The sequence below is a fragment of the Sinocyclocheilus anshuiensis genome, unplaced genomic scaffold (genome assembly GCF_001515605.1).
Source record: "Sinocyclocheilus anshuiensis isolate Anshui unplaced genomic scaffold, SAMN03320099.WGS_v1.1 scaffold469, whole genome shotgun sequence".
NCBI lineage: Eukaryota > Metazoa > Chordata > Actinopteri > Cypriniformes > Cyprinidae > Sinocyclocheilus > Sinocyclocheilus anshuiensis.
This window is the reverse complement of record NW_015537995.1, coordinates 1,116,954-1,134,669: the sequence shown is the minus strand read 5'-3', so window position 1 is coordinate 1,134,669 and position 17,716 is coordinate 1,116,954. Positions and strand designations below refer to the sequence as shown.

The 17,716-nt window shown below is 35.3% G+C and overlaps 1 protein-coding gene across 3 annotated transcripts in view; it reads right to left on the bottom strand.

Moving 5' to 3' along the window:
• Positions 1-7,689: 7,689 nt before the first annotated feature.
• The window catches only part of cracdlb (cracd like b), a 14,918-nt gene continuing 4,891 nt past the window's right edge, over positions 7,690-17,716 (bottom strand). The window contains exons 3-13 of one of the 3 annotated variants that reach the window (XM_016470878.1): positions 16,656-16,657; positions 13,907-13,969; positions 13,422-13,578; positions 13,223-13,352; positions 12,916-13,077; positions 12,726-12,794; positions 12,395-12,619; positions 10,861-12,091; positions 9,371-9,675; positions 8,020-8,101; positions 7,690-7,914 (exon numbers count right to left, since the gene is read on the bottom strand). In XM_016470878.1, the coding sequence (XP_016326364.1) occupies positions 7,742-7,914; positions 8,020-8,101; positions 9,371-9,675; positions 10,861-12,091; positions 12,395-12,619; positions 12,726-12,794; positions 12,916-13,077; positions 13,223-13,352; positions 13,422-13,578; positions 13,907-13,955 (2,583 nt within the window). In that variant the 5' untranslated portion in view covers positions 13,956-13,969; positions 16,656-16,657 and the 3' untranslated portion in view covers positions 7,690-7,741. The remainder of the gene's footprint in view (positions 7,915-8,019; positions 8,102-9,370; positions 9,676-10,860; positions 12,092-12,394; positions 12,620-12,725; positions 12,795-12,915; positions 13,078-13,222; positions 13,353-13,421; positions 13,579-13,906; positions 13,970-16,655; positions 16,658-17,716) is intronic. The other 2 variants (XM_016470890.1, XM_016470882.1) reach the window with 2 other exon arrangements.

The window sequence follows — 17,716 nt, the reverse complement described above, 5'->3', positions numbered from 1 at the left end:
GTGGAACACAATGGCATTTTGAATAACTGTGTTTGTTTTTACAATGAAAGTTAATGGGGCCCAAAACAACATTAGACCCCACTGACTTTCTTTGTATGAACAAAAGAAAGCACAGTAAGCACTGATATATTTTCAAAATATCTTTTGGGTTTGGAAATACCAGAGAAAACGACAGAATTTTCATTTTTGGGTGGACTATCCCTTTAAGGCCCTGGAGTTGAAGTGTTATTATTGTATATAACAAAACTAAACGATAGCTTTAACTAATTTATAAAATGCTCAAAGATAGAGAAGTGTTGTGATCAGTGACAGCCATCTGGGCACATTTGGGTAGGGCGTACGCTCCCTGTTATCTGTTCAATGGCATGTTCCTTGGGACGCTGCATTGATTAGGCCCTGAGGGGGCCCTGTAGTGCTGCTCCGTCACAGGAGCCAAATGACTGACAGCTCTAATGAAGTGTATAATCATCGGGGCAGAAGCGTCAAAGCTGCCAAAACTTCAGTCGTTCTATGTGATGACCAAAGAGTCTGTTCACTCTTCTGCGGATGCTCAAAAGTAAGTTGGTGCCCCACGGGACCACATGACTCTGTCCCATCTTGGAACATTATTCATGCATTCTTTTGGTGCAAACCCTGTGATCAGATGACAGTAGGACTGGGTGATATAACTAACTAACTAAATATGTACACACACACACACACATATATTCTACCTTGTCACAAAATATATCTCGATTATTATGTAGTATTTGTCTGAAATTGCTTAAAATGGATTCTTTTCAATCAGAGGAAACATAATTTTAACCAAAACAACCATTGTTGCCAATCAGATCCCACATTTTTAAAGAAAGAAGTCAAATATATTTTTTAAAAATTTGTTAAAATATGTTTCAAAATGTAAAAAGTTAGTTAACATTTTCACAGTTTTTACTAAATGAACACAATAATTAAATGTAATCGTTTTCTCTTATATAAACAACAATATTTATCAAAATAGCCTAAAATGCACAGTGAAATGTGCAATATTAATACATATATTACAATAAAACTTCAAAACGTATACAGTATAATAGACGCATTACAAGATTGACATATTTGCGCTTTTTTTGGAAAGAAATGAAAACTTTAATTCAGTAAGGATGCATTAAACTGATCAAAAGTGACAGTTATAATGTTACAGATTATTTCTAAATTCAAATGAATGCTGTTCTTTTGAACTTTCTATTCATCAAAGAATCCTGAAAAAAATGAATCACGGTTTCCACAAAAACATTAAGCAGCACATTTATAAAACTAGGAAATGTTTCTTGAGAAGCAAATCTTCATTTAAAAAAAAAAATCACGCTGTTAAGCTGTACTAATGTTTCAAAATATTACTGTTTTTACTGTATGTTTGAATAAATAAATTTAGGTGACAGCCTTGGTGATTGTAAGAGACATTTAAAAAATTGTATCAACTCAAAGTTTTGAACAGTAACTTTAAAACACAAACAAATCGATAAATCAGGGTTTTGAATCAATCCTTTGTAATGGACTATGAGAACGAATCCAACAAGGTTTTAATAAGAGACAATACAAATATCTGTCTTAACGCTATCACACTTAAGTTGCCAAACTAATCATATGTCTTTTTGAAACTTAATTGCCTAATAAAAAACACACAATCGACAGCAAAGGCTATACATTGAGCGTATCACCCAGCTTTAGATGGCTTTTGTTTCTCTACTCAAGAATACGTACAAAATCCTCTCAGATTAAGTTTTACCCATCATCCCCCGCAAGTGTATGTGTGGGCATTTGTTATCTAAGCCGAACTTCACAACAACACAATAAGATGTCTTTTTAGCATTTGTTTTCCACCCATCAGTGCATTTTATTATGATAAGGCAGATCTCTTTCCACCCTCTTCCCCCCTGTGCTCAACAGAGGGGTACTGAAGAGCAGTGGAACCTCAGAAGGCTCATTCTCTCTTTGTTCTATTATTCACCAGCCCGGGCTTCAGAACTCACCCGCTTCTCAGCGGGTTTGGAGATCTGCTTTTACAGCATGCGAGAGACGGATCGGAATATACTCGGATAGATCAAGCAAGCAAAATGCAGAGTCTCCAGAGAGGTGTTTCCACCTTGGACCGGGACCCACTCGCGAAGCTGTGCAGTTCTGTGCTCATAAAAGCAGAGCGCCATTAATAAGTTGGAAACCGGTGCCACTCATTTATTGATATAATGTTCATCGTTACACCTAAAATCTTTTGATCTGAGATAAACCATTGTTATTGATCATTTACACCAAGTCACAAGGCACCAAAACTGTTTTAATTTCAGCATTCGAGAGTATCTGTTTACCCAGAATGCTCATTTGTCCCAGCATAAACAGTTATTTGTGAGCTAAAGGCGCATGTTTGTTTTTCCTTTTAGACTCTTCAGTGTCCCACGGGCTTAACATACTTTGGTAATAAGGACCAGACAAATGTTTAGCACAAGCAGCGTTCGAAGCTTTGATGTACTTTTAGATTAAGTGAAGTCTACAGTGATGTCTTCAAAAATACAAATATAAAGGGAGCAAAGTTAAACTATCTTCCCATCTGCTCTCTCCCCCAAAGCAGCGATCATTAAAGGCTCCGTATGTAGTGCTGTGGCAACTGGAGATTTGTATGGACCTTGTTGAAAACTTCTGATGAACCGTTCCCAGATGAGATGCAAGCTAAAGAAGACCTTCAGAGGGCTATTTCTCTGACTTATTATATCCCAGCAGAAACTGTATTTCAGTGAAAAGCAAACTTTAAGCATTAGCTGCTTTGAATCAAGATTGGTTTATTAATGATCTAAAGCCCTAGAGAACCGTGCTGATCAAACTTAGCATGCCGTATATAAGCATGAGACATTTTTTAAAAAATAAGATAGTTTTTTGAAAATCCTGTGGTGGAGTTTTCAAGCTTTTCTTGTTCTGTCAATATAACAGGAGGGCTAATCCCTATTTACTGTAGATTACATTACGTCGTAAATAATTTAACACAAACAATTTACAGTTTTCAATATCTATTTTGACTGTTGAAAAAGCATGAAATGCCCAGTATATTCCTTTAAAGTTTGTAAAATTTGTTTAAATAGATTTTTTAATTTTCTGAAAAAAAAAAAAAAAAGTTAGTGGTGCCACAATGTTATAAATAAATATAACTGAAAATTTAATAAATAAATAAATCTCAGCTAGCTGCCAAGGCAATATTTGTCATTTTCATTTAGCTTAGCTGGATGTACCAAAATAACTAAAAATAATACTGAAATAAAAATTAACAAACACCATATAGACATATACAGGGGCATAGGTTGTGGGGGGGTTAGGGGGGATATAACTTTTACTAGAATTTATCATGTTTCATTGTAGTCTTATTTATTGTGTAAAATGTTGTCTAACTTACTGTAGATTTTATATTAGATAATCTGTTAAGGGAATAGATTTTTCCCTATAGATTTTTATTACAACTGTGGCATGTTGTAGCTATTGGTTCTAAATGTGCTGGCGGTTGTTTCTTCATAACAAATGCTATATTGATTAATTTAAAAAAAAAAAAGTCATTATTGGCCTGCATGATTAATAGGCTAGACTTATTATAACAAATGCTAGTTAAGAACTATGGTACATGGCCTTCAGATATTCCAAAAGATGGCATAGATTAAATCATTGAGAGCCTGATGAACTGTTAAGGAGTAAGAAATTAACAATATCAATATAAGAAAATACTAAGTTAGATTGACTTCCCATGGCAAGTTGAATTAGAATATTCTGTTGAACTATAGCCTATAAGTGCCTAAATAATAGGCTTCTTTGATATCGATAGAAAAATTGTTCGATATAACGCACGATATATATATATCCTATGTAAACAAGTAATTGTTTACTATGATGTTACTTTATTGCACCAACTTTGCATAGATGATAGCACAAAAGACCATTTCACAAAAATGAATATATAAGCAAACAAACAAATAAATATAACTTATGAGTGAGCTTTTTGTACTTCAACTGGTTGCGAAATCTGCATTTGAAAAATTTCGTCTTCATGTGAAATTTCCAATAGTGTGGAATTGACATTTCGTCCATGAAATTTCGCTAAACAACATTAAATGTGTCTGCTCCTAAAGTAAGATAAGTACTGCCTGATTTGCACGTAGTATGATCTAAAGTTAAGACAAAGAAAGAAACAGAGATGAAAACACCAGGATGGTGTTAAATCAGGACAGAGGCCTCGCCATTCCCTTCCAATGCTCAATTAACAGCCTCTGTCCGCTAGCTTGTTTTCCAAGTGGTGAATTATTTATCTTTGAATTGTTAATAAATAATAACAGAGGGCTCAGGGGACCCTGCCCGGTCAATTAGGCGATGAAGAGGGTGAGTCGGAGCAACGGGGGGTCGACGCATTATTAACATCAGCCCCATCTCTCACTTTCTTCATCTTCATTATATCGCTCGCCGTCAGACACAATAACGCCCCAATACAATGCCCGACTTCAAACAGCCTGACATATCCACTACTCATTTTCTACTCACCTTCTTCTTTTGCTCCCTTTTTGTGTATTCCTAGTTTTTTGCTATCTTTATGCGTCATTATTCTTTGCCAGGTTGACTCCCTCTTCTGATGACAGCTGCTTGAGAGCTTTCTTTGGTGTTCTTCTGTTGAAATTCAAGGGATGGCTTAAATGGAATGAAAGTGTGGATGATAAGTGGATGGGTGGATGTGCATGTGCATTAGACACAATTATTAGACATTAGCATGATTATATAGGTCTAATTCACTTTGTAAACAAGACAATTCCATCAGCAGCCATACATTGTGCTTATTTACCCACGGTTGACAACTTTGGTTGCCTGGCTGGAGTGAGATTTTGTCCTTTGAGCATGTTACCGTTTTTTTTTTTTGTAGAGCTTAAACTTAAAGGACTCTTTATTAAGATCTTGTTGATTATACTTGCATAAAGTACAATTTCTTACATACATTTTATAATACATGAAAATGGGTTATATATTTAAAAAATTACACACTTCCCTTAACCCTCTGAGGGCTGTTCGTCCATGTTGCACATTTTTTAAACACTTCAAATATTTTAAAGGCTATATTATGTTTTAACTCTACAGTTGTGCAGTAAAATTCACTTTAAAGAAAAAAGTGTCTCCGGGTGGGGAAAAAAATACTTTTAAGATGAAAATAACATGAAATTATAGCCAGTAGATGGCAGCAGAGGATCACTTGTCAGCTCAGTTGTCATTTCCACTCCCTAGTTTGTCACGTCTTGCTTTTGCATTTATTATAAAATGACTATTATACCAAATTGTAGTACTTTTACTGTACTAAAGTATGACGTATAGCAAGTGCAAGAAGTCACAAAGTCGTGTGCCATTTAAAGGGGTCCTATTATGCTCTTTTACAAAGTCTTGATTTGATTGTAACCACTCTAAGTTCGTCTGCCTTGGGAAAGCTAGCGTGTCTCCGACATAGTGAAAACACTCTTTGCCTTCCCTAGTGCAGCTCAACCAGGTCTCGTCCCATTCGTCGATATTTGTGATATCACAAATCCCGGAAAAGATGCGTTGTAGTCCAAACGAGTCGTTCGTTGTAGTTTTTGAAAAGTGATTTCTGTTAAATAAAATATCTCCTTTTGAATTGGACTTTGAACTTTGTAACTTTGCAGAATCTTTTTTATGCTCAAACAGCAACATTACAGACTAACTAAAGTTGAAAAAGTGAAAAAGCATAGTAGGACCCCTTTAATAAATAAATAAGCCCAGACACCAACCATTAAGAAGGGTTAATTATTTACTTAACTGGTTAACTACCAATAAGTTAATTATTATAATAATGGTATAATAATAATCGGTATAATAATTAAATAATGCATTAAGTATTTTATGTTTAAACTGTAGGAGCTGCTAAATGCATTCAGCGAACACAGATTTATTACTGGTGTAGTTTTGTAAATTTAGTCCGAATCACTTGATACACAACTCTATTTTTTTACATCGGCTTGTCCATCATAGCAGTCACTCGCGGAAAAATGTAGCGAATTCACTGGCGTATTTTTACATTCACGTTTGTCTTTCCTGAAACAGTAGGCTATACGTGGACGTTTAGTCCTAGAAAAACTAGACTTAGAAAAACGTTTCTTTAGATTTTGAATGGATTAGCCTATGTGAGAAACCGCGTTGCAAAGTATAGAGGATACTGTATGTTTAAGAAGGTTGATGTTTTATTTTTTATTCTTTTATTTTTTGTGTATTTCATTAAATGATGAAGGGTAGGCCAATATTCATTAAATGAATGTTGAGCAATATATATGAGATTTTTAAAAAGCAGGTAGGCTAATATAACATATTGCTACCTGTCATCCGAATTTGAACGGAATTTGTGTCCTTGTGTGGGATCCCTTGACAAGCCGTGTCCATTGAGCTCCTCTCAATTACTATGGATTTGTTATATTGACACTCTTGTAGATTATGTATAATGCATCCACCAGAGTGCAGTGTAAGCATCATGTTCTCGTAGAGTAGGTTGAATTCTAATGGACAGCTTTTGAGTATCAGTGAATTATGTGTTAAATGTAAGTGCCATATTCCGGTTAATGACGTATTGTCATGACCTCTGTTTCTGGCAAAATACTTTCTCTGTTCAGAAATCATGGTACTAGGTGTAAGTAAGGAAGTAAGGTTTTCAAACATTTGTTTTTAGATAAATTTGATTTAATTAATGATATGTGTGCTAATCAATTATATCTCTCCATGTTAATATCTTTTGTAAATATGTTTCACTCATTTGTGTGGGAACAGTTTTGGAAAGTTCTTAGTCGTTATTGTATTATAAATAAAACTAAAATTGCTCTCAGGATGTATCCTGTGAAATATATTATATATTTTCTTTCTTTTTTTTCTTTAAAATCTTACCTCGTTAAAATGAACACGACTTTTCCAAAAGAAAGATATATATATATATTTGATGAATTTGTTTTTGTTGTTAGGAAAATTTTATATTCATCAGATCAAATGGAATAACTCAAAATCTAATTTTGCTCATTTTCAAAATGTCAAGTTTATTTAGAATCTGTAAAGTTTTTAAAATATCAAAAAGCCCTAAAACTGATCTCTGTTAAATGAATTTAACTTATGTTTGTGATGCCCTTCATCCTTTGTTGTTAGTTTATTGTTATTGCTGTTTTTCTATTTGTGCTTGCAAAATGGAACAATTGTGAGATATCGCGAGAACTTGCTGAATATTGTAATCTTGAAATAAAAATAAACTAATTAATTAATTAATAAAACAATCAAATAATATGCTTGTAAAAACAGGTTTATTTTGCTTGAAATGTGTTTGTGTAATATTGCATTTTGTTATGCCACGATGATATATTATTATATAATGCAATGACTCGGCCCACACTGTCTACTGTTTAACTTCATAGTTTATTATCACTGTATCAGATTTGGGAATCAGCTGTTTTGATGTAACAACATACTACAAAGATGATGATGAACTCCATATATACATGTTCTTCTTTGATAAGGATTATGTATATAACAAAGCTTGATCAGTAACCATGTATCACATTACAAACATTTGTGTAAATCTAAGTAACATCTTATTAATGCAAATGAATTCTAATTTTTTTTTAAATCTATCACTCTCTCACACTCGATCAGTCATGTACAAACACACACAGTATTACATTCATTCATTCAGAGTTCATCACTGAATGTCTCAGCTCAATTCTAAAGTTTTGTCACTCCAGGCTAAAGACTTCCTCTTGGCGAGCTCCATCCAGGACGGCTGAGCTCCATCTGACCGTGGCTGCTGCTGCTGCTGCGGAGAGACGTCTGTTGGTGATGATGATGATGAGGTTGCGGGAGGCTCAGATGTGACAGTAAGTGCTACTACAGAAGAACATACACAAACAACAATATTAATGCCAAATGGTAAACTTTAAAACGCAAAAAATGTACAAACACTTAAAAATGAAAGTCAAAGCAGTGCTTTACCTTCTGTGTTGTTGTTAGATGCTATGGGTCTTGCTGCTCTCTTTGTTGAGTCATCTTCTGCTGTACTGTTCCTGCCTTTGTCCTGCAAAGAGTAAATAATTAATCTTTTATTATTTCTTATATTATTCTGGATGCATCTTAATGATTATTATATGATAGGATATTATATTATATGAAACATTACAAAGGAATGATGTAATTCAATATAATTACAATATAAATGGAATTTTAAATAGATATATCTACAACAATTACATACAACAGTTTAAGAAATGTCCAGAAAAAAATGGTCCAATGTACTGTTTTTAATATGAAGGAATTTTCTGTATTGATTTTTCATTGTGCTTTAGGGTTAAAGGAAATATCTGTAAACTTAACAGAAAATGTCCTGGAAGAAAATTACCAGTGCCCTTTTTACCGATTTTTTCTTACAATGTAAATATATTGAATATTTTATTTTATATATACAGTGATGGCCAAAATTATTAGAACGCTAGTGTTTTCACCAGCTAAAAATTTTTATTTCTATCTTTTGCTGTAGTGTGTCATTGGAAATATCAGTTTACATGTCCAAACATTCATTTTGCCATTAATTGTAATAATCCAGTGAGATTTTTTCTGACAACAGCCAGTGCTCCACACAGAGATCTGATCTGATCGTCATCCAGTCTGTCCGAGATTACATGAAGAAACAGAACAAACTGAGACAGACTCAACCCAGAAGAACTGTGGCCACATCTCCAAGATGCTGCAAGAAACCTCCTGCAAAGCTACAGCACTGTTAAAAGCTTTAGGCACTTGTGTAAAAATGCTGTAAAAAGAGGATGCAGTCAAAAATAATGTCATAAATAGATTTTCTTTATCAATTAACTTCTATTAACTAAATTAAATCAACATTTGGTGTGAGCATCCTTTGCGTTTAAAGCAGCTTTTGCCCTCGGTGCACTTGTGCAGAGTTTTTCTGGTAGCTTTGCAGGTAGGTCTCCTGAAGCATCAGTTCTTCTGGGTTGAGTCTGTCTCAGTTTGTTCTGTTTATTCATGTGATTCCAGACAGACTGGATGATGATCAGATCAGATCTCTGTGTGGAGCACTGGCTGTTGTCAGACAAAAATCTCACTGGAATATTACAATTAATGGCTAAATGAATGCTTGGACATGTAAACTGATATTTCCCACTGACACACTACAGCAAAAGATAGAAATAACTGACTTAAAACCATTTTTAGCTGGTGAAAATACTAGTGTTCTAATAATTTTGGCCACCACTGTAGTTATGACGTTCAGAAGGCAGTATTTTATAATTAGTAGAGATTAAGCAAGTGTGTTTTGTACTCTCCAGCCATATGTTACCTGCCAGTCTTTTGTTCCTCCAGGTGCTGGTTTTGCTGGAGGTCTCGGTGAGGTCTGTAGGCAGGCTGTTTTCAGTGGATGAAGCGAGGTGCTCAGTAGCTGTGTTTTAGGCTGTAAGGCTGGTTTGGGAGGCTGTGCAGGAGGAGATGTTGGAGATGTAGGGTGGACTGGTGACTGATTTGTGGCTAATCTGCCCAAGAATGGCTGGTAGGCTCTGGTCTTCTCTCTGGCTAGACTCATCCAGCCCGGCTCAGACACAGCCTCTTTACTTGCTCCTGTTGTGTTTTGGATAGATGGTCTTCCGTCTGTAAAACAGTAATCAGTGTTATTTAAGGCATGCCCATCAACTAAGAAGAATCTTATGTTTCACTTTGGTTTTTATGTTATGTCTGAAATGATTGGTTTTGCATAATTCTTAGCAATAATTATACTTTTGGACAACACATTCTGTTTACAATTTCCTCTGTTTTCTTTTACTGACATGGCTGTGCTGTTATTTGAATGAGGTTTTCCCACTGAAGTCTGTTGTTGCTGTATCAACAATTTCACAGAAAACCACTGCTTAAATGGCATGTATATGTGACCCTGGACCACAAAACCAGTCTTAAGTGTCAATTTTCTGAAATTGAGATTTGTACATTATCTGAATGCTGAATAAATAAGCTTTCCATTGATGTAGGGTTTGTTAGGATAGGACAATATTTGGCCGAGATACAACTATTTGAAAATCTGGAATCTGAGGGTGCAAAAAAATCTAAATATTGAGAAAATCACCTTTAAAGTTGTCTAAATTAAGTTCTTAGCAATGCATATTACTAATCAAAAATTAAGTTTTGATATATTTGCATTAGGAAATTTACCAAATATCCTCATGGAACATGATCTTTACTTAATATCCTAATGATTTTTTGGCATAAAACAAAAATCAATAAGTTTGACCCATACAATGTATTTTTGGCTATTGCTACAAATATACCCCAGCGACTTAAGACTGGTTTTGTGCTCCAGGGTCACATATAAACAAACAGTGATTGGCTGCTGTACATGTTAGTCAGACTCTTCCTGTGCAAATCAGCCATTCTTGTTCAGTATATAGTCAAAACTCTGATTAAGCAACTTTTATACTAGAAGATGCTAACAAAATGAGTCACATTTAAAGCTACTTAAAATGCACTTTTTTGTTACTGTCATAAAAAAATCAGAATGCTATTCATGTGAGAACATTTTTGAGGGATTCGTAAAACAAACTGGTTCATTCGATATTTAATTGGGTAGAGTTATTTTACCATCATTGAGAAACTGTTATAGGTTTTATTAATGTATTTTAATATGTTTTTATTTGACATTTTACGTTTTCATTTAGATTTTTGTCAAAGTTTGAATAATTTTGTTGTGTTTTTGTCTATTTCATCACTAGTTCCTCGAACTAAAATTTCAAATGAACCAATTCAACACATATATAACAAAAAGAAGAAATTATTTACACTCACAGTCTTGGGCGGCAAGCGGAAAGTCCAGGCTCTGTGAATCTAGTTTTTTGGGAACACTAGGTTTACTCTTGGAATTGCTGTCACACATATTCCTAAAGGTTTCTGCTTTCCCAGCATGCTCTTCTGAGACTTCTGTCACTGTATTAGACTCTAAACTGTACCGTTTGGTTTCATCCTTGATTTTGGAAACCTCCGAGCGATATTTCAGTGACAGAGAGGTTGTGCGGAGCTGCACCCCAAAAGCACTCTTCCTGTCTTCAGGTTCCTCCAGTTTCTCTGTTTCCACATGTTCTGCAGCGCTGTCTGCCTTCCTATGATTGGTTCCTGTTGTTGGTTTGGACATAACAGGTGGTGGTACTTCTCTACGAAAACTGCTTTTTCTCTCTTGCGTTTGATGGAGGAGATTCTGGAGCTCTGTTGGTTTTGTTTCTCTCACTTCATCGTTCTGCGACTCTGGATTGGGTTTGATGGGTTGGGTCTTGATTCCTGGACAATCTTTCAAATGACCCTCACTCTGCTTTGTCTCACTGGTTGTTCTGGAGCGATACTTTGCAGATGCAATTAAAAACTGAACTGATCCAGTGTTAGGTGCAATTTCGACTTCAGCTTCCCAAGGTTTCGTTGAGGCCTCCTCAACTCCTTTTGGAGACGGAGGGCTCCTTATTTCCATTTTGTGCTTTTTTAAGCGAGGCAGAGGTACAGGATGTGGTCTAAATGTTGCTTCCTCTTGGATGCTTTCCTTTTTCTCTGTGTCAGACACATGATTCTCACTTGTCTGAATCTGGATATAATTTCTATCATGTGTCTGGATAGGTGAATGGGCTCTCAATGACTCTATTTCTCTTGATGCTGCTGTAGATTCTGGAAGTCCTGAAAGTGACAGTGGACCTGAGGAGATCAAGCTAAAGGACATAGGCTGCAAATAAAGAGGGTTTGTGGTGACTTTCCCCTCAGTTTCAAGAGACTCTTCTGACTTCAGGATTTCAACACCCAGAGATGGGAAATTGATTTCAGTTCTGTTAGGGTTCTCCTCCTGGTCCTGTGCAGACTTTTCCAGAATTGTCTCTGTAGGTTCTGGAGTGGTGGGTTTCTCTGTTAGCTCCAAATTCGGAGAGGAGTACAAGTAATGGTTTACTGTCTCAGTGGACGTCATGGTTTCATCGTCTTCTTCAGACAGAACATTATCCAAATCACTGATGCTTTCTGAACGATGCCTGGGAGAAAGAGATACCTGGGAAAGAGAGACTATGTTCAAATATGTTGTTTAAAATTAGTGGTAACACTTTATTTTAAGGACCAATTCTCACTATTAACTACCATGCATATAACAAGTAAATAATCAGAAAACGAGCAATTCTAGTGTACATAGCATCATCAATTACAATGAGAGTGATCTTATTTTTTAATTTACACGTTCAGTGTAAATGTTGTGTCACATGACTTTTATTTAAACTAATTTATGCTCTTTAAAATCTGATTATACATACAGCTTCATGTGAAGGCAATATGCATTTTATAACCTTTATCATCTTACCGTTGGCACTCGTTTTCCTCTTGTACTGGCTCGTTGGTTCCTTGGTTTGACTGACATGCGGTGACGGGCAGCTGAGTTATCCAACCTGGACATGAAACCTGCAGGGCTACAGAAGTCAGCTCCTGCAGTGGGCGTGGTCGAGGCTGAGGCGAGACAGATGATTGGCTGAGGGGACAGTTTGGAGACTGGAGATAGAGGTCTTGATGATGGCTGTAAAGGATCACCCTGGATGAGACCATATTTGTTGTGTTGAATTTGCAAACGATTGTTTTGAATGTTGTGCTATGTGATGATTATTATTTTTTATATTATTATTATATGCGAATATTACCTGCTCCTCTTCTTCGCTTCCTGTTCCTGCTAAGCTCAGAGAGCTCAGATGTTTCTGAGATTCGGGATACTGTAAGAAAAATGGCGTTCGGATTCCATTCATTTAAGATAATGTCACAGGCAAAGTACTAGATAGTGTATGTACTACATGTTTTACCTCACCTAAAGTCATATCTCTGATATTAATTTACCTTGTAAACTGCTCCATGCATGACTCGCTCATGGAAGGACATCTCAGGTGGGCTGCAAGGTAAACCATCGTCCTCTGAAGTGGTTCCTGAGTCCTCTATGCGTTTACCAGGAATCAGCATTGGAGGAGGACCTAGATGTAAGTTCTGCTGCTGTAGTTTCAACTGCCGAAACAAAATATAAACCGCATGGAATTGAACAAACAAAGCACACTGATGGAGCATAATAAGAGTAGCTCAAATAATCTGAAGCCTTTCGAACAAAAAGATTTGCAAGCTTTTGGTCTCTTCACAAAGAACATTTCCTTACTTGTAATGCCTTAATTTTGCCATGAACGTTTTCTTGTGAAAGGACCCGTGTTGGTTCTGTGGACGGGGTCTGGTCTGTAATGAAGATGCTGTCATGGGAAAGCGCCCTGGAGCTCAGACCCTGCGGGAACCTGCAGATTCGATAGGTTTGTTTTATTAGATGCCCTCATGGCTTATTACTTAAACTGATGCAAACTTACGAAAACTCGTCTTCAGAGTCGTAGCCTTCTCTTCTGCCCTCTGGAGCCGTGATGTCACTAGCAGACTGGCTTTGCTTAATCAGCCCTTCGCTTTCCTTTTTCTTCAGTTTCCCAAAGAGACGTGTCTTCAGCTGCTTAAAACGTGATTTCTTCCTTCCTGTCGAAGACAACAGAAATCAGCATGACTGGTTTGAATGGATCTCCGGAAATAGAGATTAAAGATGTCATGAGAAGGTCTGTTTGTGAAGTACAGTCAGATTTGGTCCTGTCTGATGTAATTTACCGCATTTGTGTTACTTGTGAGTTGTATTATTAATTATTCATTTAGTATTGGTGTCTTATATCATATGGCTGCTGTGTTACATTTAACCACAGGAGTTAACGGAGTTTCAGACAGTTGCTTAATGTCATGTTAAAAAAAAAAAAAAAACTTAATCACAATGAAATCACAATAGAATAGAATGTCCAAAAGAATGTTCACAAACCTGTGAGTTCCTCTCCATTTTTGTCCATTTCTCCAGAGCTGGATTCCATGTTTTTATCTGCTGCTATACAGTAGATAAGAAAATAGCATATTATCATCAAAATAGATACTTCAAAAAGAAAGAAAGAAACAAATATATAAATCTCAGTGTGTGCAGACTGAACTAATGGCATTAAAAACCAGACTTTATCCAGAAGCTTGCTGCTTCAGGTGGAAGAGTGTCTGCTGAATGTCTTTGGTTTATAGCAGTAAAGATCAGATGATCACAGTTAACTGATACACTCTGTTTGCACTTTAGTACATCATTTCCTGTGTTCAAAGGTGATAAACCCTGTTCTAAGCATTTGTTAGATTCTTCTGTGATGTCCTTATAAGGAAAGAGCTGATTTGCTCCTGTTTTCAGTTTAAAGGTCCTTCATAAGGAGACAAGTGCTGAATTCAGAAAAGAATCCTACCATACTATTAAAATTAGTATGCTAGTTGCTATATATGCTAGCTATATATACACTGAACAAAATTATAAACGCAACACTTTTGTTTTTGCCCCCATTTTTCATGAGCTGAACTCAAAGATCTAAGACTTTTTCTATGTACACAAAAGGCCTATTTCTCTCAAATATTGTTCACAAATCTGTCTAAATCTGTGTTAGTGAGCACTTCTCACTTTTGAGTTGAATTACTGAAATAAATGAACTTTTCCACGACATTCTAATTTATTGAGATGCACCAGTATATATATATATATATATATATATATATTGCCATTCAAAAGTTTGGGATCAGTAAGACTACTGAGTTTTTTTTTTACATTTTTGTTTTTAAAGAATTCTCTTATGCTCATCAAGGCTGCATTTATTTGATCAAACATACAGAAAATTATAATATTGATATAATATTGTGTATTATTGCAATTTAAAATAATGTTTTTCAATTTTAATATACTTTAAAATATAATTTATTCCTGTGATGCAAAGCTGAATTTTCAGCATCATTACTCCAGTCTTCAGTGTCACATGATCCTTCAGAAGAATCATTCTAATATGCTGATTTGTTATCAATAAATAAAACGTTATAAAGAACAGCATTTATTCAAAACAGAAAACTGTTCGAAAATTTGGTGTCAGTACTTTTTTCCTTTCTTTTTTGAAAGAAATTAACACTTTTATTTAGCAAGTATGTAAACAAAGTGCTAAAAAGTGATAGTAAAGACTTGTATTGTTAGAAATCATTTCTATTTTGGATAAATGCTGTTCTTTATAACTTTTTATTCATCAAAGAATCAAAGAAAAAAGTATCACAGGTTCCGAAACAACATTAAGCAGCACAACTGTTTCCAATACTGATAATAACTTAGTATATTAGAATGATTGCTAAAGGATCATGTGAATTACATCTTAAAGTATATTAAAATAGAAAATCGTTATTTTAAATTGCAATAATATTTCATAATAATACTGTTTCTTTTGAATTTTTGATCAAATAAATGCAGCCTTGGTGAGCATAAGAGGCCCCACATGAAAAAATACTATAGTAATTTATAGTAAATACTATAGTGTTTTCAAACCATACTATAGTAAAGTGTATTATACTGTATATATTATAGAATTTACAACACATTGTTAATGAATGCTACAGCATTATACAGTAGTATTAACATAGTAGTATAATACAATAGTATTAACTATAGTGAACTGATAAACTGTAATAAATACTGTAGTATACTTTAGTTTTTACTACAGTAAACTGTAGTGTATTGTAGTATAATATACCCTATAGTTGTAGACAACTTAGTACAGTATTGGGTAAAGTAATTTGTTTATATTAGTTATATTACCACAGCAACTATAGAATTACCACAACATATTAATTCATGTACTTTACTATAGTATGGTTCAAAAACACTACAGTATTTACTCTAAATTACTATAGTATTTTTCATTCTTAAAAAAAAAACATTAAAAACTTACATTTGAATGGCAGCGTATAGCCTAGTGAATAGCCTGTAAATGTATACTACTAGTATTGTGTGCTACTACGTCACATTACCCAAACTATTGCTTACAAGATTGATGATGTACATGAAAAGAGAGTCATGTGCTGATCTCTTTTCTTTTATATTGGCAAACATGAAGACGCACAGCATCTGCTTTCATCCTGTTGGGTTTGTCTTTCTTGCAAACCACAGATTGTGCAAACGTCTCCTGTGTCTTTTTATTGGCTTTGTGTTGTGATATAATCAGTGGCCTCTTGTAATACAAATAACTTTTAAGAGCAGAGAATAGGTAGTTCACTCGGGCACCAGTTGCCTAGAGATGCACAAGGGTGACGCGATTTTTAGTGAATATTAGATTGTGTCTACCTGCAACCAGGGAAACCGAGCCCTGGTCCAAGCTCTTAGAATTCATTAACCACACACACATGCCCTCAGTTCTCAGATTTATTCTTCAGAGTGTTTGTAAAACAGCAACCTTGACATTTACTGTTGGTTTAGTTCATTACACTCCCAGTATCTCATCCACAGATTAGACCAATAAACTAAACCATGCTAGCTAAGTACTGTAGCTCTGTGTGTTTGCTAGCATTGCTATGCAGAAGTTAAGTCATTTTCAGTGGTTTTAACACATTGCTAAAGTGTTCATGGTTAGTTACTGTGGGTGTGTGCTGTTACGCCAAATTTTAATAGAATTTAATACCCTAATCCCGGAGGAGGAATAATAATAGTGATGCTAACAATGCTAATAAAAACAAACATCTGTTTGTTGTCTTTTTCATGGCTGTAACTTTATCCTGATGTGCGTGTGTCTAAAACCATATAATGAGGTGGTTCTATAAAAAACTTAAGCAATCAATTCCAACAATGTTTTATGTACATGAAAGTGCATGACATGAGCATTAGCATACAAACACACACACCTGCTATTACTGTCCTCGCTCCTTAACCAAACAATCTAATGACAGAAATACCAATAATCCCTGTTGTTCTTGCTGTCTAATATCATAGTCATAAAGCCATGTGGCTCTGAGCATGCAGAGGATGACAAAAGTGCTGTACCTTCATGTTACGCACTAGTGGTCATGATTAGAATCAGCACAATGCTAGACAATAGACTCTTGTTTAACTAAAAGATCAATATTATGTAATAGTAGAGGAAGGCTAGGGCATCAACGGCCAGTTTTCTAAGTCATCTTCCTGCAGGTCATATTTATAAATATCAATGTGTTTTGCATATTAAGAGCAAAAAATATGGATGTATTGGCTGCTGAGTAATGGCTTTTGAAAATTCAGCTTTGTTAATGCAGGAATACATCATTTTTTTAACATATTTTTTAAGAAGAAAACTATTTTAAATTTTAATAATACTTCACAATATTACTGTTTTTACTGTTTTTATATATATATACGTATATAAATAGTGCATTTGTGTATGTACTGGGCTCTGAAGTCTTAAAGGGGTCATATGATGCGATTTCAATTTTTCCTTTCTCTTTGGAGTGTTACAAGCTCTTGGTGCATAAAGAAGATCTGTAAAGTTGCAAGACTAAAGTCTCAAATTCAAAGAGATATTCTTTATAAAAGTTAAGAGTCAACCACGCCTACCTAAAACGGCTCTTTCTAACACGCCCCCACATGTCTACGTCACGATGTGGGAAGATTTGCATAACGGCGCCCAAATGTTCACGCAAAGAAAGAAGGCGTAACTTTTACTCTCGCTGTAGTATTGTTGTTGCCGGCGCCGCCATGTCATGAAGGCGCTGTGTGTTTCGTTGTGCAAGCGAAACTACTTTGGTTGGCCTTCCAAAAGAGGACGAT